At 49.3% G+C, this 27,792-nt stretch overlaps 4 protein-coding genes and 1 long non-coding RNA gene across 18 annotated transcripts in view; 3 read left to right on the top strand and 2 right to left on the bottom strand.

The window, feature by feature from the left end:
- Positions 1-965: 965 nt before the first annotated feature.
- HPDL (4-hydroxyphenylpyruvate dioxygenase like) lies at positions 966-2,677 on the top strand. Its single transcript, XM_055586064.1, has one exon. The coding sequence runs from the start codon at positions 1,196-1,198 to the stop codon at positions 2,366-2,368; it is 1,173 nt and encodes a 390-aa protein (XP_055442039.1). The 5' UTR covers positions 966-1,195; the 3' UTR covers positions 2,369-2,677.
- A 351-nt stretch (positions 2,678-3,028) lies between these two features.
- On the top strand, positions 3,029-6,378 carry LOC129655530 (uncharacterized). The gene is made up of 3 exons (XR_008716030.1): positions 3,029-3,145; positions 5,539-5,686; positions 6,242-6,378. It is a non-coding gene; the product is annotated as an uncharacterized LOC129655530 (long non-coding RNA).
- Positions 3,192-12,213, bottom strand: MUTYH (mutY DNA glycosylase). 8 transcript variants are annotated; one of them, XM_055586054.1, is made up of 17 exons: positions 12,085-12,207; positions 7,524-7,607; positions 7,244-7,370; positions 6,573-6,721; positions 6,444-6,483; positions 6,249-6,322; positions 6,070-6,111; positions 5,916-5,987; positions 5,725-5,838; positions 5,547-5,644; positions 5,320-5,464; positions 5,170-5,233; positions 4,804-4,995; positions 4,557-4,699; positions 4,321-4,473; positions 4,089-4,130; positions 3,192-3,384 (listed from the first exon to the last, which is right to left on the bottom strand). In XM_055586054.1, the coding sequence occupies exons 3-17, from the start codon at positions 7,362-7,364 to the stop codon at positions 3,253-3,255; spliced, it is 1,581 nt and encodes a 526-aa protein (XP_055442029.1). In that variant the 5' UTR covers positions 7,365-7,370; positions 7,524-7,607; positions 12,085-12,207; the 3' UTR covers positions 3,192-3,252. The 8 variants fall into 8 exon arrangements, with proteins under 8 accessions (XP_055442029.1, XP_055442028.1, XP_055442033.1 ...); XM_055586053.1 differs by having other exon boundaries at positions 12,055-12,184; XM_055586058.1 differs by having other exon boundaries at positions 6,573-6,718; positions 12,055-12,184.
- A 52-nt stretch (positions 12,214-12,265) lies between these two features.
- On the top strand, positions 12,266-15,865 carry TOE1 (target of EGR1, exonuclease). 2 transcript variants are annotated; one of them, XM_055586063.1, is made up of 8 exons: positions 12,266-12,404; positions 13,129-13,271; positions 13,357-13,397; positions 13,585-13,639; positions 13,769-13,927; positions 14,197-14,456; positions 14,657-14,816; positions 14,895-15,865. In XM_055586063.1, exons 1-8 carry the CDS (start codon positions 12,353-12,355, stop codon positions 15,555-15,557), a joined length of 1,533 nt encoding a protein of 510 aa, XP_055442038.1. In that variant the 5' UTR covers positions 12,266-12,352; the 3' UTR covers positions 15,558-15,865. The 2 variants fall into 2 exon arrangements, with proteins under 2 accessions (XP_055442038.1, XP_055442037.1); XM_055586062.1 differs by having other exon boundaries at positions 13,543-13,639.
- TESK2 (testis associated actin remodelling kinase 2) overlaps positions 15,766-27,792 on the bottom strand; it is a 139,697-nt gene continuing 127,670 nt past the window's right edge. For 5 of the 6 annotated variants that reach the window (XM_055586049.1, XM_055586048.1, XM_055586052.1 and 2 more), the window contains 6 exons: positions 19,735-19,817; positions 19,425-19,509; positions 18,855-18,938; positions 18,556-18,642; positions 17,735-17,852; positions 15,766-17,449 (listed from right to left, as the gene is read on the bottom strand). In XM_055586049.1, the coding sequence (XP_055442024.1) occupies positions 16,692-17,449; positions 17,735-17,852; positions 18,556-18,642; positions 18,855-18,938; positions 19,425-19,509; positions 19,735-19,817 (1,215 nt within the window). In that variant the 3' untranslated portion in view covers positions 15,766-16,691. The remainder of the gene's footprint in view (positions 17,450-17,734; positions 17,853-18,555; positions 18,643-18,854; positions 18,939-19,424; positions 19,510-19,734; positions 19,818-27,792) is intronic. The other variant, XM_055586050.1, reaches the window with a different exon arrangement.

Below are 27,792 nucleotides of genomic sequence, written 5' to 3'. Positions count from 1 at the left end.
ACCCAATCAAGAAACTGCAAAGAGCAGGGAGGGCTTGTTCAATCCTAAGGCTTTCCTGGTGGTTCAGCTGGTAAAGAATCCACCTGCAATTTGGGAGACCTGGGTTTGATCCCTGGGTTGGGAAGATCCCCTGGAGAAGGGAACAGCTACCCACTCCAATATTCTGGCCTGGAGAATTTTATGGACTATTCCATGGGATCTCAAAGAGTTGGACACTACTGAGTGACTTTCACTTTTCTTTCAATAGAGTCAGGAGGGTGAGAAAGGACACCCATGCAGCTGTTCCTTTCAGATCCTGAGCCACTGTTCCCCCCCGCCCCCTCTAAATCTTGTTTAGGACAAGGAGGGTAAACCATATTAAGGGAGAAGTGGGGTTGAATAAAGAGGTGCAACTGAGAGATTTCCCAAAAGATAGATGCATGTAGGAGCTATATAAATGGTTTATCTTCCTATAACATAAATTTCTCTGCACTATTTTGGAGATAGAGTGAAAATTTGTAACTTAAAGCTTTTTTTTTTTTTTTTTAAGTTTTAGGAACATTAGGACTTAAAAGCAAAATTCTCCAAATATTTTAAGCTAAAGCAGGAAAATTGCTAAGAAATTCCGTGCTTGTAGGGAGAAAATCCGGGCTTTTCCCCCAACTAGAGCTGATTCCCTTTGCTCTGAAGTTGGGCATGAATGGGAGCCCAATGCCTGAAATCTAGTGAAGGCAGCTATTGTGATCTCGAGAGTTGGGGGGAGAATCAGTGCCCAAGGGTGTGTGGCCCAGACAGAAGCCAAGGGAAGGTCAGTGCTCAAGGGTAAGGGCCAGCCAGAGGCCATGGGAGGGGGCAGTCCTGTGTCCCCGGGGTACCGTCTGCGACATAGGCTGAGCAGAAGGTGGAGAATGGCAGGCACTGGCTCCGCCCCCTCTCCCGCCCCTTCCCTGCCGTGCCTCCACGTGGTTCTCAAAAGCCGCAGCTCAGACTTGGTGGTCCCCAGGCAGCTCCAGTTCGTGGTAGCTCGGCAGCAGGAACTGCAAGCCCCCAAGGGGGTCCGTCTGTGGCTTCTGCCAGAAAAAGATCGAGGAAGGTGTTTTGCCGGCAAAATTGGACTCCACCGGCTTCCGACGACAAGACTGAGAGTCTCGGAGTCCTGAACGACAAGTGAGTGTCCCCAGGGGAAGGACAGGCCAGGGTCGCCATCCAGACCGCTATGGCCGCGCCCGTCCGCCGTCTGTGTCATATCGCCTTCCACGTGCCGGCGGGGCTACCCCTCGCCCGGGATCTGCAGCGCCTCTTTGGCTTTCAGCCTTTGGCAGTACGGGAAGCAGACGGCTGGAGGCAACTGGCTCTGCGCAGCGGCGACGCTGTCTTTTTGGTGAATGAGGGCGCGGGGCCCGGAGAGCCGCTGTATGGCCTGGACCCGCATCATGGGATACCCAGCGCCACAAACCTGTGCTTCGACGTGGCCGACGCGGGCGCTGCCGCCCGGGGGCTGGCAGCGCTGGGCTGCAGCGTGCCGGTGCCCCCTGTCAGCGTGCAAGATGAGCAGGGCGCTGCCACCTATGCCGTGGTCAGCTCGCCGGCAGGCAACCTCAGCCTGACTCTGCTGGAGCGCACTGGCTTCGGTGGGCCCTTCCTGCCTGGCTTTAGCCCTGTGCCCTCCGCACCTGGCCCGGGCTGGTTCAGCCATGTGGATCACCTGACCTTGGCCTGCAACCCCAGCAGCTCCCCAAAACTGCTGCACTGGTTCCACGACTGTCTAGGCTTTCACCACCTGCCACTGAGCCCAGGTGAGGATCCAGAGCTGGGGCTGGAGGTGGCAGTAGGGTCTGGGCTTGGCGGGCTGAGGCTCACTGCCCTGCAGGGCCCTGTCGGCAGCGCTGTCCCCACCCTTGTGCTGGCAGAGTCCCTGCCAAGGGCCACCAGTGGACAGGACCAGGTGGAGCAGTTTCTGGCCCGGAACAGAGGACCTGGATTGCAGCACGTGGGGCTGTACACACCCAGTATCAAGGAAGCCACTGAAGGGGTGGCAGGGGCTGGGGGTCAGCTTCTGACTCCTCCTAAGGCCTACTACCAGCAGCCAGGCAAGGAGGAGCAGATCCTGGCTGCAGGGCAGGAGCCTAACCTGCTGGCCCGACAGGGGGTCTTGCTAGATGGTGACAGAGGCAAGTTTCTGCTTCAGGTCTTCACCAAGTCCCTGTTTGAGGAGGACACTTTCTTCCTGGAGCTGATCCAGAGACAGGGGGCCACTGGCTTTGGCCAAGGCAACATTCGGGCCCTGTGGCAGTCTGTGCAGGAGCAAGCTGCCAGGGTCCAAGACGCCTGCAAAGGGCCCAAGCTGGATGCAGCCGGCTGTCCCAGAGCATTGGAAAGTTCGGCATAGGGCCTGCTGGAACTGAGGGACATTCATGGAGGCCTGGAGTAACAGCTTTTGTCTTTAGGGGCTTCCATCTCATCAGTACCTGCCAGAAGTTGAAACTCTCACAGGGGTCCAGAGAGGTGGGATTTTTTTTTAACTGTGAAACATTTCTCATATTGTCTGTATCTAATATATATGTAAAGTGTAAAGAATAGCAAAATTATATGATTAGGAAATAGAACATAACCAATATTTCTGAATCCTCCTTATGCCTTTCTGACCTCATTTCTCTCCACCACACCTCCAATATTATGATTAAAAACCTGATTTTCTGCATTGTTTCACTCCATATATAACGTATCCCTAAACAAATGATCTAAATGGCAACCCATTCCGCATTTTTGCCTAGAAAATTCCATGGATAGAGGAGCCTGGTGGGCTACAGTCCATGGGGTTGCCAAAAAGTCACTGAGCACAGGAATCTAAGGCAAAATAAATTCTCCTCTGTACTTCCCTGTTCCCTAGGGAGAAGGCATTGCAGGAAGGAGGGGCTGAGTCAGGGCTAAGCCCAACCACCTGCTCTAGGGTGATAACGCAGCTCCAATCAGAGACCTGGCCGGAGAGTGCTGGATGAAAGCCACTGGCAGGGGCTCTCTGCAGCTGCCTTCTCACTTTCTGGGGTTGGAGGAGGACAGATCACTCAGGACAGAACACCCCCTCCTCCATCTGCCCAGGGCTGGCTAGGAGCTCAGCAGAAGTCAGCACCAAACAGAGCTCTACCACTTTCTGGGTCCCTCAGAGGTGAGGAGTGAAGGGGCTCAGGAGAGGGTGGGAAGCCTCCAGAATGACTACAAAAATAAGCATTTTATTAAACAGGATTCTCAGCAGGGTGGAGGATTCCAAAGGCATCACTGGGCTGCAGTGTTGAGGCTGGGTACATCAGTGGGGACGTGGGGCCAAAAGAAACTCTCCAGGACTTGCTGGCCTGGACTGGGCTTTTTCCGTTTGGACAGGGTGGCCACCTGGGATCTTTTGGAACCCTGTGCAGAAGACAAAGGAAGGAAACACCGAGGTGATAGTAGAGTCTTCTCCTTGCACCTCGCCCCCCCGTACCACTGATCTAGCTCAGATTCTAGCCTTAATACTGTAAAGCTTCCATCCTGTTTCCAGTATCTAACTCTTCAATCAATCAATCCTTTAAAAGGCAGCCTGAGGTAGTCTTCCTAACAGGCAAATCTGACTCCTCTCTCCACCTAAAATCCTTCAGGGCCTGGTGTTGACGGCCTTAACTGGCCTGGGCCAGTCCTGCTAACTCCAACTAATCCAACAGCTCACAGGCTGTATGGTACTTCATCTTGGCTCGCACTACTCTTAGGCCAGGAAAGAACATCTTTACTGCTGATTCTCCTTCCAAACCTGGAGAAAATGATTTAGTTCTAGGACCTAGATTACCAGCTGCTTCTTCCAAGCATCCATTCCTGATTCTCCCAGATAGATATGATAGCTCCCCACTTCATATCCCACAAAACTGAGTACAAACATTTCACCACTGTGACACTACTGTCTCCATCATTTGCTCCTGTCCCCTCTCTACCTGTAAGGTCTTCAGGTCAAGAACTATTCCTCTCGCCCCAGTGAACTCTGTCATGGAGACTGTTCACCCAAACACGCATCACTTAACTCACTGAAAACCTGTAGATTTGGCCCTGGGGAGAGATGGCTGGGTGAGGGCCAAGAGACTCACCTTGCAGGTGCCAGGCTGTTGGCCTTCATACATGCGGAACACCTAGATGAGAAGAGGGAAGTGCAGGGCTGGCATCTTTTCCGCAAAGAGACAAACCTCTGTATTCTACCCTTAACTTCATGCCCCAGCACTTTTGTTTAAGATATGTTTTTCATTTTTTTACATAGTAATAGGTTTACTTAGAACACGCAGGGAACACGAAAAAACACAACGAAGACAACAAAGGTAGTGCCTTTTTCATGGCGGTGGAGACGGCTGCAGTGTGAAAGTCCTCCCGGGTCAGCCAGCGAGCGCCGGGTGGTACAATGGTCACTGGGGTGTGTTCTTCCAGGGCCAGACCGTATACTTGGTATGTCATCTTGATGTGAGAGAAGGTGTGGACCACCTAGGGGGTGCCAAGAGGCTGAAACAGACCCGGAGATGGGGCCACAGAAGCCATCATTCCTGGTCACTCCTCTCCTCACTCACCTGCCCCAGGTGCTGAAGGCATGTGTCTGGGAGGGGGCCCACCCAACTCTGCAGTTCCTGCAGCAGGGCCTCCCGCTGATGCTGCCCTGAGGCTTCCGCATTCACACTCACGGATGGGAACTCCCACAGTCCTGCCAGCAGACCTGAGAGGGAGGGCAGCCAGCTGTGGGTGGGGCCTTAGCTGCTGCTGCCTCCATTTCTTCCCTGTTGCTCATGCCACCTCGCTGCACTGCCAGGTTCCAGGTACCTGAGTTGGGCCTCTGCACCAGCAGAATGTGGGCACCCCCAAGGGCCTTGGGCTGCTCCAGAACACAGATGGCAGAGCACTCCTCCCTGGGGGGCTTGCGGCTGGCCTTTCTGGGAAAGTTGGTCACTCCCAGGGTCTGGTCCCAGGGCTCTGTGGGAGGTGCACACAGCAGGCACTGTCCAGTGTTGGGAGCTGGGAAGAGAGATCCAAGAGCCTCACTCAGGCCAAGTGGGCTCGGGTGCCAAGCCCAAAGAGCAGGTCTTTGCCCAGCTCTGTAGAATCTGACTCGGTTGTGGGATGAAAGGGAATGAGGCTGCCACAGGCAGCTCCCTGACGGCACAGGGAAGGGCTGGAGCTGCCACTCACCACACTCCTCCACGTCACAATTGCCTGGCAGGCTCTGTGAGGCTGAAAGCTGCTCCCGCTCCACCTGAGAGGCACAGACAGGGCAGGATGCCATGGGGCAGGGGTCACTCCCTAGGACCCCTGACTGCCTCCCTTCCTTGGGTGGCTCACCCTCTGGTGTGCCCGGCACAGGTTCTGCACAGGGCAGTGGCTGCAGAGTGGGCGCTTCGGGGTGCACACTATGGCCCCCAACTCCATGGCTGCTTGGTTAAAGTCCCCTGGCCGGGCTGGATCCACCAGCTGCTGGGCTAGGCTCCTACAAGAAGGGAATATTGCTCTGAGCCAAAGACCCTTTGGAGACACCTTTTCCAATCTTCCTCTTTACCCTAGTATCCTACCAGAGGTGCTGGGAGACAAGAGTGCTGCCGGGATCAGCACCTATGGCTCGGACACGGCACAGCACCCGTATGACGTTCCCATCTACCACTCCGGCGGCCTGGCACAGAGGAGTCTGGAGTCAGCCTGGTCTGGGAGTAAGGTGGGCATGCACAATATGGGGGTGGGCAGTGGGCTCACCTGGCCAAAGGCTATGGAAGCAATAGCTCCGGCTGTGTACCGCCCTACCCCAGGTAGGAACAGCTGCAGGGTCTCTGCTGTACGTGGCATGTGGCCCCCTAGCTCCTCTACCACCTGATTGGAATGGGAAGGTTCATGATTACGAGGCACCCAAGGTCCTGGGGCTCCCAGACCCCTCGTCAACCCCTTACCTTCCGGGCTCCTTCATGTAGCCACCGGCCTCGAGAGTAATAGCCCAGGCCGGCCCAGAGTTGGTTAACTTCCTGTGCGTGGGGTCAGAGGTCAGAAGGGTCAGGGATCGATCCTCAGTAGTCCCTATTCCCCCTACCCTAGGGTGGTTCTCACCTCCAGGGAAGCACTGGCCAGGTCCTGCAGCGTTGGCCACTTCTACAGCCCGAAGGCAGACAAAAAGAGATGAGGCCAAAGGTGAAGGAAGTGGAGGAGACCTTATTTTATCCCCACCCCCAAGGAGTCATCTGGGGTCTGGACCATGACTAACCCTTCCCTTTGTTCCCAGAAGTCACCTGCATCCATCGGGTATAATAGTTGATCACCGTGGCAACCTGGGTCTGCTGCAGCATGACCTCTGCAACCCACACTGGGGAAGAGCAGCTGGCATGAGGATACTGCTGGCTGCCCTACTCTTAGCCCACAGCTCCTAGACCCCAAACCTGAGGTCATCTAGGCAAAGCAGCCCTGCTCCAAGGAGATGTACTCACCAGCGTATGCCCGCCTGTCTAGGTCCACCTCACCCTCCACCTGCCAATGCAATCCCAGATGGGCAGTTAGTGTAGAGGGGGCTGGGCACCAGCCTCCTACCCACCCCCTCACATCCATTGTCCTCCTACCAGCCTTCTCCAGGGTAGGTCCCGCTTCTTTCGGTCATACCAATCCAGCAAGCTCTCCTGGAGGGCTGTGACCTCGGCCACATCTCTGAATAGATGGTATGGGGAGACAGAGGCCTGCAATAACGCCTTCTGCTGCCTGGCCGGCCCTGCTGGGGTTTCAGAAAACTCAGGGATCGTCCCTGCACAGGCTATGCACCAGAGGCCTGGTTTCAGGCTGTCCACTTAAGGCTTCACCCACTCCAATCCCTTGCTTGAGCTCAGACTGGGAGGCTCTAGGGTTTTGTAGCCTAGGTCAAGTTTCTAGCCTTTATTTCCCCAGGGAGGTACCCCTGGCTCCTTTGTCTCTGGATCATAATGAAAATCCAAGTTTCTGCCAAACATACACCTATGGAGGGCCTTCCCATTCACAGAACACTTTCGGGCTGATAAACTCGTTGGATCCCATGAAAGCCAAGTGAGGAAGGAAATGCACAGACTACTGCTCCATGTCATTGATAGAAAGCATCTATTCAGAGCAATTATCCCAAAGTCACAGAGCAAAGTCAGAATTAGATCCTTAATTAGTCCCTTAATGACTTGATACATACCATGCTCTCTTCCCAGCCTGAATTTGCCCCCTTTCACGGCCAATTAAACCAGCCCCTGAGTCTGATTAGGACCCAGATCCTTACCACTGGGGGCAGACGGCTTGGCCTGGCTGCTGCCGAAGGCCCATTTCTCCTTTCCCTCCTGGCTGGATGCCTGCTTCCTGCGACCACTTCGATTCCCCACAGCTGCTCGTGGCTTCTTCATGATCAGCTAGAACAGAATGACCCAGCCAAAGTATGTCAGTCACCATGAGGCTGAATCTTAGGGTCCTGTAAAGGGTAAAGCTACCTCCCTCCCCACACCATTCATATAAAGTGTATAGCTTTTCTCAAGCACTCCCTGGATGCTCACGGGCTTACTTACTCTTGGCTGGCTGTGGTACTGAGATATGACCAGTAGGGCTGAACTTCTGCAAGTGGCCTTAGTGGGACTAGCATTAGTATACACCTGGAGACATAAATAAGAGGCCAGAGCTGGGCTGAGTCAAGGACCAAAGCCTCCTGTGCAGGAGCATATGTGTACCCCTGGGAGCTGAGGTATAAGAGGTTTATCTCCTTAGAGATGTAGCACATTTACACTGAAGCAGCTTTTTTTTTTTTAACTGGAGGCTAATTACTTTACAATATTGTAGTGGTTTTTGCCATACATTGACATGAATCAGCCATGGGTTTACATGTGTTCCCCATCCTGAACCCCCCTCCCACCTCCCTCCCCATTCCATCCCTCTGGGTCATCCCAGTACACTAGCCCTGAGCACCCTGTCTCATGCATCGAACCTGGACTGGCAATCTGTGAAACAGCCTTTAGTAATCATCTAGTCTAAACCTTCATCCTATAGAAAGGAGAAACCTCAGTGATGATTTTAAAGATAAAATGCAAAGGGAAAAAAAACAGAGAAACTAAGGATCGGAGAGGGTAAAAGATGTGCCTAAGAGCAGATGGCAAGTTGGGAAGAGGGGGAAATGAGCTATTTTTATTTCTAATCTACTGATTCAGTAAATCGCAGCTGCCTATCCACTAGTAATGAGAAAACATCTGGTTGATCTTCACTGCTCCCTAACTGTTCTGGCTGCTGCTTTTACCTTTTATCTAACAGCTAAGTTAGTGAGTGTTATACATGCCAGACCCAGCGTAAATGCTTTACCAGTTTTCTTACTCAGTCTCTTAACAATCTCATAAGGTATGTTCTAGGATTACCTCCATTTCAGTTATGAGGAAGCTGATGCTTGTGATTAAGCAACTTTTTGATTCAAACTCCAAAGATCTGCCTGCAGAGCTATACTTGACTATACTGCAGTCCCTGCTGAAACTCTGGTTCAAACCCTCTCCTCAAACTTTTTCCTTCACACCTGATTTTTTTTTTTAATTGAAGGGTAATTGCTTTACAGAATTTTGCTGTTCTCTGTCAAACCTCAACATGAATCAGCCATTCAGTTCAGTTGCTCTGTCGTGTCCAAATCTTTGTGACCCCATGAACCACGGCGTGCCAGGCCTCCCTGTCCATCACCAACTCCCGGAATCCATCCAAACCCATGTCCATCGATTCAGTGATACCATCCAACCATCTCATCCTCTGTCGTCCCCTTCTCCTCCTGCCCTCAATCTTTCCCAGCATCAGGGTCTTTTCCAATGGGTCAGCTCTTCGCATCAGGTGGCCAAAGTACTGGAGTTGCAGCTTCAGCATCAGTCCTTCCAATGAACACCCAGGACTGATCTCCTTTAGGATGGACTGGTTGGATCTCCTTGCAGTCCAAGGGGCTCTCAAGAGTCTTCTCCAACATCACACTTTAAAAGCATCAATTCTTCAGTGTACAGCTTTCTTTATAGTCCAACTCTCACACCCATACATGACCACTGGAAAAACCATAGCCTTGACTAGATGGACCTTTGTTGGCAAAGTAATGTCTCTGCTTTTTAATATGCTGTCTAGGTTGGTCATAACTTTCCTTCCAAGGAGTAAGCATCTTTTAATTTCATGGCTGCAGTCACCATCTGCAGTGATTTTGGAGCCCAGAAAAAGAAAGTCTGACACTGTTTCCCCATCTATTTCCCATGAAGTGATGGGACCGGATACCATGATCTTAATTTTCTGAATGTTGAGCTTTAAGCCAACTTTTTCACTCTCCTTTTTCACATTCATCAAGAGGCTTTTTAGTTCCTCTTCACTTTCTGCCATAAGGGTGGTGTCATCTGCATATCTGAGGTTATTGATATTTCTCGCGGCAATCTTGATTCCGGCTTGTGCTTCCTCCAGCCCAGCGTTTCTCATGATGTACTCTGCATAGAAGTTAAATAAGCAGGGTGACAATATACAGCCTTGACGTACTCCTTTTCCTATTTGGAACCAGTCTGTTGTTCCATGTCCAGTTCTAACTGTTGGTTCTTGATCTGCAACAGGTTTCTCAAGAGGCAGGTCAGGTGGTCTGGTATTCCCATCTCTTTCAGAATTTTCCAGTTTATTGTGATCCAAGGCTTTGGCATAGTCAATAAAGCAGAAATAGATGTTTTTCTAGAACTCTCTTGCTTTTTTGATGATCCAGCGGATGTTGGCAATTTGAATCAGCCATAGGTATACATATATCCCTCTCCTTTGAAACTCCCTTCCCGTCCCACCCCTCTGGGTTAATACAGAGCCCCTGTTTGAGTTTCCTGAGCCATACAGCAAATTCCCATTGGCTATCTATTTTACATATGGTAATGTAAGTTTCAATGTTACTCTTTCCATATATCTCACCCTATCCTCCCCTCTTCCAATGTCCACAGGTCTATTCTCTATGTCTGTTTCTCCACTGTTGCTCTGTAAATTAATTTTTCAGTACCATTGTTCTAGATTCCGTATATATGTGTTAGAATACAGTATTTATCTTTCTCTTTCTGACTGACTTCACTCTGTATAATAGGTTCTAGGTTCATCCACCTCATTAGAACTAGCTCAAATGTGTTCCTTTTTATGGCTAAGTAATATTCCATTGTGTCTATATACCACAACTTCTTTATCCACTTATCTGTTGATGGACATCTAGGTTGCTTCCATATTCTAGCTATGCTTCACACCTCATTTTCATCAAAAGAGCTTGCTTCCGCTTTCAGAAAAAAGAACCAATGCATAAACTTCCCCCCATCTGCACTTTCCTTCTCCTTTATCCCATTATATGGAGGAATGTTCTCTCCTCCTCCTCCTCCAATCCCATCCACAAGACACACCCACTTCCTAGCAAAACTTCCTTGACCAAACTCACTGACTTCCATAATTCCTTATGGAGTGCCTACTAAGTCCAAGCAGTTTTAGGTGCCTGGAATACTTCAATAAATAAAACAGCAAAGGTTTGGGCCTTCATAGAGTTTATGGGATCTACAAAAAATAATGCACAAAATCAGCCAATTATATAGGATGTTAGGTGATTAAAAACTAGCATAAACAGTCAAAGTAGACTTGTGAAGGGGATAAGAAGTAAGTGAGGGCGGTGGAATGCTGCAATGTTAAAGAACGTGGTCAAGGTGGGCCTTGTTAGAGCAATATTTGACCAATGACTTAAAGCAGTTAAAGGAGTTATCCATACGGATGACTACCTGTGGGAAAGGCATCCTGAGAAGCTAGTGCAGCAGGGTTCCCGGTGTGTTTGTAGATTGAGGAAGTCAGTGTGGTTAGAAATGGAATAGGAAGGGGTGAGTAGTAGGTGAGGTCGAAGAGGTAAAGAAGGGGAAACTGAAAGTCGCTCAGTCATTTCTGATTTTGTGACTGTAGCCCTCCAGGCTCCTCTATCCATGAACTTCTCCAGGCAAGAATACTGGAGTGGGTGCCATTTCAAACAAGGTGCGGGGAATAGGGTTACAAAGTACCTTGTAGGCCACTAGGACGTTGGCTGTCATACCCATTGCTCTCAGGAGCCAATCCTCTTAATGTATCTTTGCAGGATACAAACAGCTCAACCTGCCTCATCCCCTCACCCACGGCGCTCCAGCCATGTTTGCCTGAAATAGTTGCTTCAATTCCCAAAGTGTCTGTCCACCTTGAGGCCTCACCCAGTTCACTTCCTTTGCTTGGACAGCTCTTGTCCTAACATTTATTCACTCTTCAGGTCTTGACTTAAATGTCCAAATCAGATCCCCCCCAGTCTTACCCTCTTCTGTACTTCTCCACTGTTGCTCTTATACCAATCATAATTTCATGTTTATTTGTGATTCTTTGATCAGTGTCTGCTTTCCCCACTCAACTGTAAAATTCTATGAAAGAAACTTGGGTGTCTTTTGTTGACTGTTGTGCACAGTGCCAGGCAAATTGCATTAAAAGTACCCCTTTTTTCCAGAATGGGAGAAATCCAAACAATTCAGAATGATAATGAAAAGATTCAGTAGAGAGAAAGGATGAACTGGAAACAGCAAATAATCAGAGATAGAAAAGGTTCAGAGTCCTTGGTGGAAACCAGAGCTCTTGGGAAAGTTCTGGTCTACGGTAGGGACAACTCTCAGTAGCAGAAATCAAATCCAAAACCCCTCAGGAACAACTATAACTCCTAATTGCTTACAAGCTGTCACTGCTGGAGCCTAATTCAAGTCCTTATTATCACGCGCGTCTATTGTTTCAAAAGTGTTCCTGCTAGCGGTCGCTTTCACCCTCCGCAGCCTCATCTCCTGTCCCCTTCCCCGCTCCTTTCACTTGCTGGAATGCAACGAGCTCTCCACCCTCCCTAGGAGCTTGCCTTTTCCCAAATCCTTTTTCCCCCCACACTCTCTAGTCTGCATAACTTCTACGGTTACTTTAAGCTTAGCTCAGGTATCATCTCATCCTCTACAGACATAAAAACCCCAACCCCCACCCCGGGGCAGAGTCGATGAAGACAGCGTAACACGAAAGCCTGCGTTCCCGCCAGGTCGCACGGGAAGAAGGAATTACCTCCCGCGCGATCTCCCGCGCGAAGCTCACCGACGAACTCCAGGGGGCGTGGCCCCGGCCAATATTGGCGGCAAGCCGATCCACGCCGGCCAATAGGATTCCAGCGCGCGCCAGGCTGCCTCTTGCGCGCCAGGCTGCCTCTTCCGCACCAGACCCAGGAGATCTTAAAGGAAGTCCGACCGTTCGGCGATTCTGGGCATGGGACCCCGCCCCATCCCCGACTGCAGGAACCGAGACAGGAGACGAAGCGGAAGTCCCCCGTGCCCAGTGACTGTACTAGCGAGGGACCCGCGGTGTCATGGCCGCCGACAGTGACGATGGCGCAGCCTCAGCTCCCACGGTCTCAGACGGTGAGTGGCTTTCCCAGGGGCCGTTTTCAAAGCCTGTGCGCTCCGAGGCAGCGGAGGGCCTCGGACTTACAGTTCTAAGAAACCTGCCTCAAGTTTCAGAGGACTAGCGCCTTCCTTTTGAATCAGCCACGAGGAGACTACATGTCCCGGTGTGCACCGCGGTCCCGCCTCCAAAAGCCTGGAGTGTTGGGAGGATAGTTAGGACCCGTGGGGGCATGTCGGGAGATGTAGTCTGGAGTTTATAGCGCTGTTAATTGGGGGAGGTTGGGAGTTGTGGTCCACAGGAAGTGGGACGGATTGGGGCGTTATCTGTTAGGCTCTGGCGCATACTGGCTACTGCCACTTGTGGCTCTGAGGCACCATGGGAATGGTTACAGAGCCTTGTGGGATATCAACGGGCCTGAAGTCCTCAAACCTTGCAAAATATTTCCTGCAGGATATGGGGAAAAGGAACCTCAACAGATTATCTAGTTCAGCCTTCCACTTTTACAGGTTTTGATGCTAAGGGGAAACATTTTCCCAGAATTTTACATCAGCCACTGGAAGGCCCAAGCTTTCTCTCCCCAAATTCAGGGCACTGTTCACTCCAGTCCTGTGTATAAAGCATATGCAATATAACTCTTGAGGGGGAAGCTGCCCCTGCCCCCAGCCATGGCCTAGCTTGGTGTCTGTTCCCTTGGGCTCTTCCCTGAGCGTTAATATCCATCACCCTTCTTATCTCCAGATGGTGTCAGCCAAAGCACAAAATCTGGGGAGGAGCTAGTAGTCCAGGTTCCCGTGGTGGATGTGCAAAGTGACAACTTCAAGGAGATGTGGCCATCCCTCCTCCTGGCCATAAAGACAGCTAACTTTGTGGCTGTGGACACGGTGAGAGCTAGGAACTGGGAGAGCAGGTGGTGGTTAAAGGGCTGGTACTGCAGAACCTAACAGCTCTCCCTTTACTGATCCATAGGAACTGAGTGGGCTTGGGGACAGGAAGTGTTTGCTGAACCAGTAAGTATAAGCCCTGATCTCTTTAGTCCTAGCCTTGCCAGGAAGGGCAGACCTCAACCCTAGAGTGGAGGTCACAGTCCTGGGTGGTTTGGGTCTTGCATGAGGCTAACTCCCAGCCACAGCCACCCCCAAACCCAACCCCAAGGTGCATCGAGGAACGTTACAAGGCCGTGTGTCATGCTGCCAGGACTCGTTCCATCCTCTCCCTGGGCCTCGCCTGCTTCAAGCAGCAGCCAGACAAGGTATGGGTTACTGTCACCCCCATCCCAGGTCTGTGGCAAGGGAAGGAGGGATTGAGATACTGAGGAACATCAGCTATAAGGTTTTTTTTCTCCTAAGGCTGGATGTAGTAGAATCTCTTTTTCTCCCAGGGTGAACACTCATACCTGGCCCAAGTGTTCAATCTGACCCTACTGTGCATGGAAGAGTATGTCATAGAACCAAAGTCTGTGCAGTTCCTGGTACAGCATGGCTTCAACTTCAACCGCCAGTACGCTCAAGGAATCCCCTACCACAAGGGCAATGACAAGGTAGATCTTCAGCCTTGAGACTGCCTCTTCTGTGAATTCATTTCTTACTACTCTAGGGTGGGTACACTGGGGAGGATCTGCTTCTTAGGAGTATGGGGACTCACCAGTGACAGAGCTGGAGAAACAAGATTGATAAACTGCTGAATAGCAATAAATTAGATGAAAGCAAGGGAGAACTTTCCAGGTGAGGCTACCTGGGACAGGTGTCCTGCAAGAGAGGTTCCCTAAGGCACTCTATCCTTCTTGATGACCCCTTTCTTTCCACCTAGGGTAATGAGAGTCAGAGACAGTCAGTGAGGACACTGTTCCTGGAGCTGATCCGGGCCCGCCGGCCCCTGGTACTACACAACGGCCTGATAGACTTGGTGTTCCTCTACCAGAACTTTTACGCACACCTGCCTGAGAACTTGGGAACCTTCACTGCTGACCTTTGTGAAATGTTCCCCGCTGGCATTTATGACACCAAGTATGCTGCCGAGTTTCATGCCCGCTTTCTGGCCTCCTACCTAGAATATGCCTTCCGGAAATGGTGAGGAACTGGTTGAGGAAACGGGGTGGGGCCTGGCATAAGCCTGATTATTTCATTCACTTAAGATATTCAGTGAGTGCCTACCATGGGGCAGGCACTGCTTTAGTGCCAAGGGTTCAGCAGTGAACAGAACAGACAAAAACCCCTACTGTCACGGAGCTTACATGCTAGTGGATCCATATCCTCTTGTGATGTTGCAGTGAGCGGGAAAATGGGAAGCAGCGGGCAGCTGGCAGCCCACACCTGACCCTGGAGTTCTGCAGCTATCCTTCTAGCATGAGGGCCCATATTGACTACCGTTGCTGTGCGCCGCCCCCCACCTACCGTACTCATTCCACCAGCATCTGTGACAACTTCTCGGTGAGCACACCTGCCCATTTCCTGGGGAAGGGACTTTGATGCCTGGAAACCCTCTCTAAGCTTCTTTCCTACCTCTAGGCCTATGGCTGGTGCCCCTTGGGACCACAGTGTCCTCGGTCCCATGATATTGACCTTATCATTGACACTGATGAAGCTGCGCTGGAGGACAAGAGGCGACGGAGACGACGCAAGGAAAAACGGCGGAGGGCTTTGTTGGGCCTGCCTGGGAAACAGCCTTCTAGGGAAGCTGAAGACAGTCCTCCCACCAAGCAGGTCTGTAAGGACAATTTCAAGCCTGAAGAAACTGAGCAGGAGGTGGCTGAGGATGAGACTGGGACTCAACCTGGCTCTGAGCAAGGTCACACAAATGACCTGGAGATGGAGCCTAAAGCAACAAGTGCTGAGACAACTGACACGGCCACCTCAGAAGCACCAGAGAGGCAAGTCACAACTGACATGGCCACCTCAGAAGCGCCAGAGAGGCAAGTCAGTCCTAACCCAGTGCCTGGGGATGGACTGCATCGGGCTGGTTTTGATGCCTTTATGACAGGTTACGTGATGGCCTATGTGGGAGTGAGCCAAGGATCCCATCCCTGTAGCTCTGAACCATGGCTACCTGAATGTCACAACAAGGTATACCTGAGTGGCAAAGCTGTCCCCCTCACAGTGGTTAAGAGCCAGTTCTCCCGTTCTTCCAAAGCCCACAACCAGAAGATGAAGCTGGCTTGGGATAGCAGCTGACCCAACTTCTACGCAGCACTCAGGGCCTAGGAAGAGAAGCTGAGAGTGGATCAGAGGGGTCTGGATCCCTCTAGCCTGTGAGTGACTTAATCCCAACTACTCGGGGATAGGATGGGGTCCTGGCAGAGATACTGTTGCACTGCTCTGGCATTTCTGCCTTTATCCCAGAGGCTGAAGAACAAGGGTACGAGTAAGAAGGCTGACCAGCACCTGTAACACCGACTTTATTCATTTTTAAATCTCAAAGTGTCCTGGGAAAGTTTTACCAAAAAAAAAAAAAAGAAAACCAGAAACAAGATATGAAAATATCTGACCAGCTTCATCTTTGGTTATTTCTTATTGTGGTTCTGTTAGGACAGACTGTTCCCATAGCTCTGGCCATAGCAGAAAGGGAAGAAATCAGTCCATGTATAAACCAGTTGGGTGTATCATGTGTCGACAAATTCACAGAGCAGGCCCTAGGGCCTACAAAATCAGCCCCACTCCCAACCACAAGGTTGAAAGTCTTTTAGGGCAGAACATTAAGACTCCTTCATAAATATGAAAATAGATTAATCAATTGGAAAAGATCTTTGAATAGGTTAGCTGAGAGCCACGACCACCACTCTGCCTTGCCTTGCATAGAAATGTAGTGACATGGTCTGGCCGTGCAGTAAGTGCAAACAGCAATTATTATTCAAGTGTCTTAGACATTCTGGCAAGAAGCACCCCAGTCTTCAGGTCTGAGAAATAACCATGCCCTTTATGATCTCCTGGTCAGCTCCAGGTTCCATCCATTAGCTTATATGCCCCAGGAAAGGGCAAGAAACAGACCCAGGGTAGGAGAAGAACCTGGGGTAATAGCTGCCTGCCAGCTCACACTAGAACTAGGAATCCTCTGGTCCTGTCGGGAAGTCTCGGGGATCTGGTGGGAGCCAGAGCTCCTTGCTGGATTTCAGAGGCTTTGTATCAGCCATTGGCCCTAACTAGGAAGGCTTCTCATGGCTGCCTCGCCTCACAGATGAGTCTGGCTTGGCTTAGCTTGTGTGCTCTGTGGGCCCCCAGGAAAAGATCTTTGAATAGGTTTTGCACCAAGGGGGCCCTGTGGCTTCAGCTGAAGGTCTGTCCCCAAGGTGAGGTGGGGATGAACTCTGCTCACCCATCCTGCTCTCCCTGGGTCCTCAGGCCCATGCCTGAGACAGAGAACGGGACTGGAGCCAAGTCTCTTGGCCTTTCTTCTTCCACTTCCATCTCCTCAGGGGTACCTGCAAGGCACGGACTGACCCCCTGGGGCCTAGGCCCAAAACCATTTTCTTCCTGGGGGTTGGAGCAGTCCATGGCCTCATGGGCTGGAGCAGCTGGCTGGGCAGATGCTCGGAATGGTGGGATCTCCCTTACTCTGTACTTGTGACTGCTGAGGCGTGGTGGGGGCCCATCAGATAGTGATTCTTCCCGGCCCACAAATGGGCAAGCCTCCTGATGCAAGAACTCAGGTGAACTAGGCAGAGAACGCCACCGGCGAGCAGGTGGGCCCAGGGGCTCCTGCCAGTCAGCCATGGGGATTGTTCCAGGCCCTGGTGCATCCAGGTCAAATACCAGGGAGATGACAGACTTGCTGGGCAGGTCAAAGAACTTGATCTTGCCACCTTTGAGGTCCTGGCGAGCACTGAAAGGGTTGATTTTGGGGGCTCGGGCAGCACCAACTCGTTGTGGCTGGTAGTAGGGATCCAAGACGTTCACTGTACGTGGGGGCTTATTGGAGAAAATGTCTGACTGGCTTCGAGACAGCCAGATGGTACGTCTTGGGCGTGGGGACTTGGGAGGTATCTTGTCATCCAGTAAGCTCAGTCGCTTCACCCCAGGTCCTTTCTCCAAGAGTCCTGAAGAATAGTGAGTCAAGTCAGGGTTTCTCTCTAGTCATAACAGATAAAAGCAATATCTCAGACACAATGTTTTACCACTTGAGAAAGCAAAGGTAGGTACTGTTGTCCCCATTCAACAATGAGAAAACAGACTCAGAAGGGAGGCGCTATGCTAGTGCAGAGCTCCAGGACTTTTCCCATCATCCCCTGCTTCTTTACCTTTCTTCTGTACATGGGATCCTGTGATCACAGCCCTAGAGGGGAAGCCCCTTCGCCCCCCACCATCCTAATATCCTCCCATGGGTTCAGGCTGGACATTCTAGTTTCATCTCTTACCCTTGGCTGTGGGCTGCAGCTTCCTGTCCCTCTCCAGCTCTTCCTCCTGTAGGCGGCTCAGAATTTCCTCCAAGGTCTTCCCAATCTCCACAAAGGATGGGCGTAGTTTGGGGTCCATCTGTAGTCATCCACACCAGCCATTAGCCCTGACTTCCTATCTTCCATCCCAAGGATGGCATTTGAGTCTGTTTCTGGCATCTTTTAAGAGTCAGATGTGTATCGAAGAGATCTTTTCTGAAGGTTCCAGACCATAAGACTGAGCCCCAGAGTGAAGGTCAGGGAAGATGCTATTGTCTAGTACCCTCCCCTACCTCAGCGGCCTTTCTATGTCTTGTCCCCTTGTTTGGCATAGAACCCTCCAAAAGGGGGTGTTCACATTGGTTGGTTCTATTCTTTGTTGAGTTCTGCAGCTAACATGTTTCTGGAAGCTACCTGGACCAGTCCCAGCTACCCCTTAGTCATAACTGGTACGTGCGGCCCCAGACCTAAAATGCTAACAAGAGCCTTTCTTATGGGCTTTGGACCAGTTGGATGCATGGTCCAACTAAAACCTGACCAAAGCTCCATCAATATCCAAGAAAACGGGTAGTAGGTTTACATTACAAGCTGAGGACTGGATAATACAAAGCAATTTTCCTTTCCTTGGTCCAAGCCTTTGGGCCAGAGTCCGACAGGCCCAGAGGAAGGAACATAGGCACTGCCACTCATCATTGAGACAGAGGTCCCTCATGAGGCTAATTAGCAGCCTCTCCCTGTGGTCCTAACCAGGTGAACAGGGTTCAGCCAGCCCCAACCAAAGCCCAGGAGAAAAAGATACTCACATTACAGCAGTTGAAGGTGAGCTGCAGAAAGTCTGGGGGACAGTCTCCCACCATGTGCTGGAAAGCATCATAGTCTAGCCCGAAATTCTGTGGATGGGTATGGTGGAGAAGGAGCAGGGACATGGGTAGACAGGTCATTAACCCCTCCACCCATCCTGGCCTGCTCAGGAGAGGTGGAGAACTGCCCCAGAGAAGAAGCCACAGACCAAGTTCCAGGAACTCCACCCCAAGAAAATAAAAAATTCTATGGCCTTTAAAGCAGCCATCCCAGTGGCACTGATCCCCATCCTGGAGCTCACCTCTGTTCGGGGAAGATAGTCTGGATCAGCCTGGATGCGGGCGATGATCTCACAGAGGATGATACCATAAGAGAACACGTCCGCCTGGTGGGTAGTGAAATCTCAGTTTCCCTCGATGGGGTAAGAGGTGGGGTTTCTGCCTCTCATGTTCACTAGCCCAGGCTTGGGCCCTACTGACCATATGCTCAGTTGCTCAGTCATGTCAACTCTGTGACTCTGGACTGTAGCCCGCCAGGCTCCTCTGTCTGTGGGATTTCCCAGGGAAGAATACTGGAGTGGGTTGATATTTCCTACTCTAGGAGATCTTCCTAACCCAGGGATCAAACCCACATCTCCTGCATTTGCAGGGGGATTCTTAACCACTGAGCCATCAGGAAGTGGAATGAAATACTGACCATATTTCATTCAGTTCATTCACCAGGCAGCTGACAGGTACCAGTGCTGATTTTGCAGGAAGGATATAGATCCTTACCCTATACGTGAAGGGTGATCCAAGGCACTTTATACTAAGAATGGATTCTACAGAGAATCAGGCCTTGGGGTCCCTAGACTCACCTTCCCCAGACTTACCTTTTCATTGTAGGGCTCATCTCGGAGAACCTCAGGTGCCATCCAGAAGGGTGAGCCCACCACAGCTAGCTTCTCACCTCCTGTGCTGTGGGGTAAGATTGTATGGAAAATGAGCTTGCCACTGGTGGGTGCAATGGGAGGTCTGACCATTGGGAATTTCTCCTCCCCAAGGATGGGCACACCAAAATTGACTGAATTTAGGGAGCTGAGATTGGGCTGTGACCAAGTCCTAGCCTCTGAAGAGGACACTGGAGTCTTCCCCTTTGCCTCAGTCCCTTCAGTGACCCCAGCACCCATTAGGGTTACCCACCTGATATCAGGGATCTTCTCAGCCAGGCCAAAGTCAGCTACCACTGCAGAGTAACCATTTTCATCCCTCTTTATCAGGCAGTTCTAGGGTTCCCAAAGAAGAAGACATGTGGATCAGAAGAGGGGACCAGCCAGCCATAGAGTTTCCCACCACCCCTCCCTACTACCACAGGGTACCTTGTCCTTTGCTTCTTGGTGAAATCATGCTCTTGGGCTGACCCCAGTGGGGCTCTGATAGCCATGTGACGTGAGTTAGGCCTAGATCTTGGGTGGCTGCCCTAGGATTCATACCATGCTCCAAACAAATATTTATCTTTGTTTTCCATGTGCTAGGCAAGGTTCTAAGTATCAAAGATATCACAGTAAACAGAAACCTTTGTTCTCTTGGAGCTTATAATCTAGTGGAAGAAGACAGGCTATCAGACCCTGGCCTCCATTCTTCCCTCAGAACGTAGAGACTCAAAGACCAGGCCTGACCTTGCCAAGTAATGTAAGCACAGGACAAGCCTATACCAACTTTCACTGCCCACAAGATCACAACCACCCTCTCCTCTGGCATTAAAATTCCATGATCTGGCTTTGTTCTGTGATCTGAGTCCCTGGTGCCCCTATGTACATATCTTCATCCAAACTTCTTACAGACAAGCCTGAACAGGCCCTTCAAACCTTTGTCTTTGCTTTTACTTTTTCTTTCCATTTGGAATATTCTCCCAATTCTTTTTTCCTCAGAAAATTTAGTGTGCTTTAAGGTAAGCTTACCTTTCCAGTCCTGACCTCTCCAGTTCTCACCTTCAGCTTTCTCAACTCCATTAACTCCTCTCTGCCACTTCCTCTTACAGCCCAGCAGAGAGGCCATCAGCCTCTCGGGCAAATTCGGGTTTGGGCCTTCCTTACACTATTCAATTTATGAGAGAGGTTCAAGACAAGCTTGTTGAACAAATGCTGCTGTCTCCAGAGAAAGGATGAACCCAAATGACTTTAAACATAAAGCAGCAACGAGCTCTCCTCAAATATTCAAAATGGACCTAACACCACTCTGGCTCAGGAGGCACCTCATTCCATTCCCCCCTTCCTCCAGGGGCAGCAGAGAGCAGGGATCCTTGGCTCACAGGGACATTTCTGGGACTGGCAAGACCCTCTAGCCCTCCCTCTTCCTCACCTTGGCACATAGTTGCCAAGGCATTGCCAAGTCACCTGGTTACTTCGCATCAGGTACAAATTAGTCCCTTACTCTGGCCTTGATGTGATCACACTATGCTCTCTTTTTCTGAGCTGGAAGCAGCCTGTGATTTCATTACATCTATTGCCCTCGTTTCCTGATAGACATAACTGTCTCTGGCTTCTAAGCAGGCCTCTCCTTGTGCTTGTCCTGGCTTCAGCCCTTCCATCAGTCCCCTGGCTCAGCAATCCACCCCCACCCCAACTCCCTGACTTTGCAATCTATGAGAAGATGGGTTCTAAGCCAGCCTGTCTATTAGACAGCCAAAGTCTAGGCTATTGGGCACTGGCTTGTGAGGCAGTGGCGGCTCAGATCTGTTGCTTGTTTTTCTCCCCTCCTCTTCTTTCATCAACAACTCAGGCTCCTGTCTCCAAGGATCAGTCTAAAGTCCTGTTTACTACTGGCTTTTCAGCCCTCAGAAACAATCCTGCGAAATTCAGCTTAGGCGCAGCAGTAAGGAACAGAGTATGGCTGGTACCCCTTATCAAAGCTGTTCAATTTCTGTCCCATCTTCCCAGTCATGAAGCCCTCTCATACACTCACTGTAGACCAACCATCCAGGAGGAAGTGACTTACAGTAGCTTCTCTGAGCCGCTAAAAGATGGCTACGGCAAGGTTGATCAGGGCCCCACAACATGGATGAGCCTGCCTAGCCCAGTCTGCCTCTGATCTGGAATGTGACCCCTGCCTCTCTTAAAGCTTCTCCATAGCCAGCAGCCAGGGACAAAGACAAAGATGGAATACTGAAAACCAAAAGAGCCAACTTTAGGAGTCTGTATCTGAGGTGATGAGGAAAATGGGGAGGAACCCTGACCAGGATTAGCTCCTATGGGGTTTTTCAATAAACTCCTGAGCCTGCCCTTAGTGGGGTCTAGACTAGTGAAGTCTGGCTGGCAACACTTGCTGTTTTTACTTCCTCATCTCCCACCCCTTCCTCACTGGCTTCTGCTGGAAGTGTTCTCCCGGAGGATCCCTCTGAGTTCCATGGCATTAAACTCAATAGACAAAATCAGTCCTTAGTATTACTTGATTTTGCTGCTGTTGACATTGCTGATTATTTCCTTCAGCATTTTTATATATGAGTCAGGAATCCTATCAATGCTGGGCATGTAGAGACTAAGCCATTGTGGCCCTGGAGCAAACAGACTAGCTATCAAAGGCTGCTGCTAAGTCGCTTCAGTCGTGTCTGACTCTGTGCGACCCCATAGACGGCAGCCCACCAGGCTCCCCCGTCCCTGGGATTCTCCAGGCAAGAACACTGGAGTGGGTTGCCATTTCCTTCTCCAGTGCAGGAAAGTGAAAAGTGAAAGTGAAGTCGCTCAGTTGTGTCCAACTCTTAGCGACCCCATGGACTGCAGCCTACCAGGCTCCTCCGTCCATGGGATTTTCCAGGCAAGAGTACTGGAGTGGGGTGCCATTGCCTTCTCCGATCAAAGGCTAATTACAAGCTATTTCTGTTGCTTTTGATTCTTCTCTCCTGGTTTCTGTGACACTATAGATTTCCTTCTCTACCTCTGGCTACTCTGAACACTCTAGGGCAGGCCTTTCCTCCCACCCCCCGAGGGTGATGGTCTCAGGGTTCTCCTAGGCCTATAGCTGTGGAGACTATTCCACATTTCTTTTCTAATTACCACTTCTGTACTGATGACTCCCAAATGTATATCCTCTGCACTGACCTTTATTTCTCAATCTTCAACTTTGCACATCTGGTCTATATCTGGACAACATCTGGATTATTCACACTGAACTCTATACATGCAAAGCTGAACTCATCTTTTCCCCCCAAAACTAAATCTCTAGCTGTATTTTTATGTCAGCTAGTATTGCCGTTTTCCACCCAGTTTGCTAAGCTAGAAACTTGGGATTCACCTAGACTTTCCACTCTTAATTCCAAATAATTTTAGCTTCTAAATGTTTTCAAATCGCCCCCTCCTTTTTCATCCCCATGACTGTTGCCTTAATTCAGGTCCTCCTCTGAAGACTCCAGTATTCCAAATGGTCTCTGCCTAGGCTAGGCTTGATCTCCATAATCCACCTTCCTCACTTCTGCCAGCATGATCTTTGTAAAATGCAAATCTGTTACTCACCTACTTAAAAGCTAGCAATAATATATTGTATGATTCTATTTCTATGAAATGTCCAGATTAAGCAAAGCTATAGAAACTGAAAAAAGATTAGTGGTTCCCAAAGGCTGAAGGGAGGGGAGAACAGGACCTGGGGTTTTCCTTTTGGAACGATGAAAAGATTTGAAAATTAGATAGTGGTGATAATTGAATATACTAAAAACCACTGAAATGTATACTTTGAAAGGATGAATTTTATTTTATGTGAGTAATATCTCAAAAAAGCTGTTATTTAAAAGAAGCCAACAATGGTTCTTCATTTCCTATCTAGAAGATAAAATCCAAGTTAGACAGTATATGATCAGACTCCTCTGCTTTCAATTCTTATCCCCTACCACTTCAGCCTCACAGTCTGCATATCATACTGTTCATGTCTCTATGCCTTTGTTTATACTGTTCGACTGATCTGATCTGGAATATAACCCCACCACACACACAATGTGGGTTGCCATGCCCTCTTCCAGGGGATCTTCCCAACCCAGGGATCGAACCCAGGTCTCGCACACCAGGGCTTCCCTGGTGGCTCAGTCAGTAAAGAATCTGCCTGCAATGTGGGAGACATGGGTTTGATCCTTGCGTTGGGAAAATCCCCTGGAGGAGGGCATGGCAACATACTCCAGTACTTATGCCTGGAGAATCACCATGGACAGAGGAGCCTGGTAGGCTGCAGTCCATGGGATCACAAAGAGTCAGACATGACTAAGCAATTAAGCACACACACACAATACTTACTAAGTAGAATTCAATTTTCAAGATTCAGCTCAGGCATCACCTTCTCCAAGAAGTCTTCTCTGTACCCTCAGGTTAGGTTCAATATCCTTTTCCAAAGTATCCTTTGCACTCTCTTCTCTCTAACCTTAGCATTTGACCTAAGTGTCTGTTTCTATAGTCCCTTCCTATAGCTATAGGCTGTACACCATATACTAAAAGATTCAGCAAAGCAGCAATATCTTAAGAGCGAAGTGCCCTCGAGAATATTTCCTAGCCCCTTGTGCAAGGGAAAGACTGTCTACTTCTGCCTGTGTGGTACCTGACGAATTAATTATAAAACAGTATTCATAAACTAGTCCAAGTGATTCAAACAACCTTGTCAGGTGGGCAGATCTGAGATTTTTACATTTAAGATGAGAAAAGTGAAGCTTCCAACTATGAGTGGTAAAGCTGTGGGTCTCCTGATTCTAATAGGATCATCCCCTAATGATTCCGACCTTTCCAGAAAAACTGGTTGAAAAGCTTTCCACTAGAGACAGCAAGGCTATGGCAGGAGCAATGCAGTCTTAAGACAGAAGCAGAAGCCCAGGCCCATGGAGAAGGCAGCACTGTTTGTGCAGGCAATACAGTAAGACCCCTTCATCTGGGATGCTAGCCCCCACCTCCAAAGCTGATTAATCCAAGGGCGCCTACTGTAATGCTTGCCTTTCTCACCCAACTTGGACATGGCCGCAGTACAGACTGACTACAGACCACAAAATATGAACTCAGACCACTGTGGGGTTCTGGAGAACCCAGACTAATTTTCAGGCTGTGTGGGATACAAAGTCCATTAAATCAAGCTGAAGAATGCTTTATTCAAAAGTATGCCTGGAGTAAGCAACAGACATAAGAAAGGCCCAGTCAGACTTCCCTGAGGTGAGAGGTGACCTTTTCTGGTTCAAAGAGGAGCCCAGACACTGCTGCCACCTGGCTCCCATTCCTCTTTGTCCTTCCTCCTATTATAATACATCACACAGTAGCAGAGGCTTACAAGTCTGCCTCTTCAAAGGGCAGGGACTGATCCTATTATCTCTGTATCTCTAACCTAGCACAGACAGACATGCAGAAAGAACTCGGCCAAAGTTTGTCATGTGAAAGTCTGACGAATAAAGCTTCTTTTGAAAGCAAGTGAAAAGGCACACACTAATCATACATTCGACTCTCCATGGCGGGGACCAAGCTGACAAGAGATTCAAAAGGTGGCCATGAACGCATTTCTGTAAGCCAGCACAAACCCTGCAGGACTGCGCCAGAGGAGACACCTGAGAGCAGATCCTGAGGGCTCCTAGAAGAGCTGCACAGACTGTACTGGCACTGAATAAAACGACCCAAACAGAGAAATGCCACGTCCATTTGTAAGTGTTAGCTCTAAGTGAAGTGAAGTCGCTCAGCTGTGTCCGACTCTTTGCGACCCCATGGACTGTAGCCTACCAGGCTCCTCAGTCCATGGGATTTTCCAGGCAAGAATACTGGTGTGGGTTGCCATTTCCTTCTCCAGGGGATCTTCCCGACCCAGGGATCAAACCTGGGTTTCCTGCATTGTACGCAGACACTTTACCATCTGAGCTACCAGGGACCTCTCAAAAAGCTATTTCTATAACAACAACAAATGGCTTTCCATGTGCCAACACCTCTTTCCCCTTATCCCCAACAAATTCACTCCATAAATCCAGTTAGAAAGAAAGTACTGATTCTATGTCTCAAGAAAGGTTAAAAGTTTCTTTTCACAGCACAGCCAGATCAGAGATTGAACTGCCCTCCTAAATGTCCCAGAGACAACTAGAGTCCAACTTGGAGAAGATTATCTGGTTTGCTATAGTGTGTCCTGTCCCTTCCTCTCCACTCCACCATATGATCCTATACCTTCTCCATAGTTCTTGGGAAGTAATCTACTCACATATCTGAATCTCCAACTTGACTCAGAGCCCATGAATGGTACCGATTAGGTTCCAGCAATTTCTATCTCCTCTAACAGCACAGTATAAGTGGTTCCAAAAGGCTAATGATGGTTCTCATTATAAAAAATGACTACAGAGTGCCCTAACACACACTCTCTACATCCTCCAGCATTCAACTGTTTCTAATTCATGTTCTCTTCAGTCTCTGAAACCATTCTCTTGAGTTTGATGTGTGACACAGGGAACCCAAAGCCAGTGCTCTGTGAAAATCTAGATGAGTGTGATGGGGAGGGAGCTGGGAGGGGTGTTCAAGAGGGAGGGGACATATGTATACCTAATGCCAATGCATGTTGATGTATGGCAAAAACATCACAATATTGTAATTATCCTCTAATTTAAAAAAATATATATTTAAAAACAAAGAAGCCCTCCTTAGCTGCCCTTAAGAGCAAGGCTCACATACAATTGAATCAATTGCTTCTAGCCTGCATGCGGCTGTTGCCACTTCTTGATGGAGCTCAAGAACTGAATGTTTTTAAAGCCACACAACCTCCCATTTCCTTCTAAGTAATCAGCATTGCCACTGCACAAACCTAAATCAGCCTGTTTCTTAGAAGTAGTTACAAAATTAGACTGAACAGCTATATGTGACAGACTTTTCATTCTTGAAAACAGTGTTTCAGTAACCACTGATGTGTGAATTCTACAAAGGCAACACTACTTTCAGTAGGCACTCAAAACTAGGATCCTCTCTGCCACTACTCTAGGCCCAGGATCATTTGGAAAATGGCATATGCTTCTCTCTGTCCTGTTTTACCCACCTGAAACACACTGCCAGTATTCTAAATCCCTCTTATTAGCTCTGGTCTGAGAAGCCAGGGCTGATGTCAATAGCCCAAGAACACTGAACTCATTTAAAGAGGTGGAATAAAAGTGGATGTGGGACTCAAAATCTCAGTTCTCAAGCAGATGTTCTGGCCTCTGTGCCATCAAACACATTTTCTGCAAGAGGGCCAGGAAGCCTCTACTCTGATAGGCTGTATGTTAGGTGCTAGGAGAAAAAAGGTGAATAAGAGCAGCACTTGAGAAACTCATGTGTTGGTGGGAGACACAGACACAGTATACCATCAAATAACTGGAAGTGTACACACTAAAATATAAGTAAACCTTTTGTTGCATTTAAATTCAGATCCAAGGCTGACAATGAGGAGATAATTTGGAAATTTCAAAGCCCTGCTCTGTCCCTTTAGCCTTATTTTTCCCTTGGGATTCTCATTCTTAGAGTCACTGTTACCACCACACAGGTCTCCTGGGTGGGGCTGCTCTGGTCTAGGTGTGAACATACAACCTCTCCTTAATCTCTGCAACACTGTGAAGTTGAAACATTTGGATAAAAGGGCAATAAATAGAGTCTCTCAAATAGGATGGTCTGGCTTATAAAATTTGCTTGTTTTTCTTCAACTTGAGATTCCCTAAAGTGTAGTTCCCAGCCTGTCTTCCAGTTGCAAAGTCATTTGTTCTCACCACCACCTAAAGTTCAGACCCAAGAAAGTACACCCAATAATACCAGAGAATTATTTCTCCTAAATTCCCAGTTTCTCATCTGAAGCCAGCTGACATGGGAGCACCCACCATCAACTAGGAAAACCAAAGGACAGTGGTCTTACCCTAAAGATCCAAAAAGGTAGTCATTTTTACAATACATACAATATGACAAACTCAGAACCACACTAGCACAATGGGATAAAATATTTTGGGTACACAGAATGGAATACAATGAGTTCCTCCAGAAAACCTAGGTACCCTAGTCTATTGATTTTTTTTCGCTGAAAACCCATAGTCTATAGCTAAACACTAAATTATAAAATGCTATGAACTTTTCTTCAGTTATTTGCCAATAGACTATCTCTGGTCAGAACTTATCTTTCTCGAATATTCCTTCATGCATGGTGCCAGGCACAGAAGACACTCATGTGGGTGTGTAGGAAATATCTGTGTGATTGATAGATAACTGGTCATGACTTCCCTCTACGTTAGAAGACATGATGCTCTCTGAGTAGGAAGCA

The sequence above is a fragment of the Bubalus kerabau genome, chromosome 6 (genome assembly GCF_029407905.1).
Source record: "Bubalus kerabau isolate K-KA32 ecotype Philippines breed swamp buffalo chromosome 6, PCC_UOA_SB_1v2, whole genome shotgun sequence".
Taxonomy (NCBI): domain Eukaryota; kingdom Metazoa; phylum Chordata; class Mammalia; order Artiodactyla; family Bovidae; genus Bubalus; species Bubalus kerabau.
The sequence above is the reverse complement of the archived record's forward strand: the minus strand, read 5'-3'. Positions and strand labels throughout refer to the sequence as shown.

Coding starts and splice junctions, on each gene's coding strand:
- MUTYH (XM_055586057.1), bottom strand. CDS start 7,364: ATGAAGAAGCCACGAGCAGCTGTGGGGAATCGAAGTGGTCGCAGGAAG. Junction 6,112..6,248: donor ATTATACCCGATGGATGCAG/GTGACTTCTGGG, acceptor TTCGGGCTGTAG/AAGTGGCCAACGCTGCAGGA. Junction 3,385..4,088: donor AACAGCCTGGCACCTGCAAG/GTGAGTCTCTTG, acceptor TCTTCTGCACAG/GGTTCCAAAAGATCCCAGGT.
- TOE1 (XM_055586062.1), top strand. CDS start 12,353: ATGGCCGCCGACAGTGACGATGGCGCAGCCTCAGCTCCCACGGTCTCA. Junction 12,405..13,128: donor AGCTCCCACGGTCTCAGACG/GTGAGTGGCTTT, acceptor TCTTATCTCCAG/ATGGTGTCAGCCAAAGCACA. Junction 13,398..13,542: donor AGGAAGTGTTTGCTGAACCA/GTAAGTATAAGC, acceptor CCCAACCCCAAG/GTGCATCGAGGAACGTTACA.
- HPDL (XM_055586064.1), top strand. CDS start 1,196: ATGGCCGCGCCCGTCCGCCGTCTGTGTCATATCGCCTTCCACGTGCCG.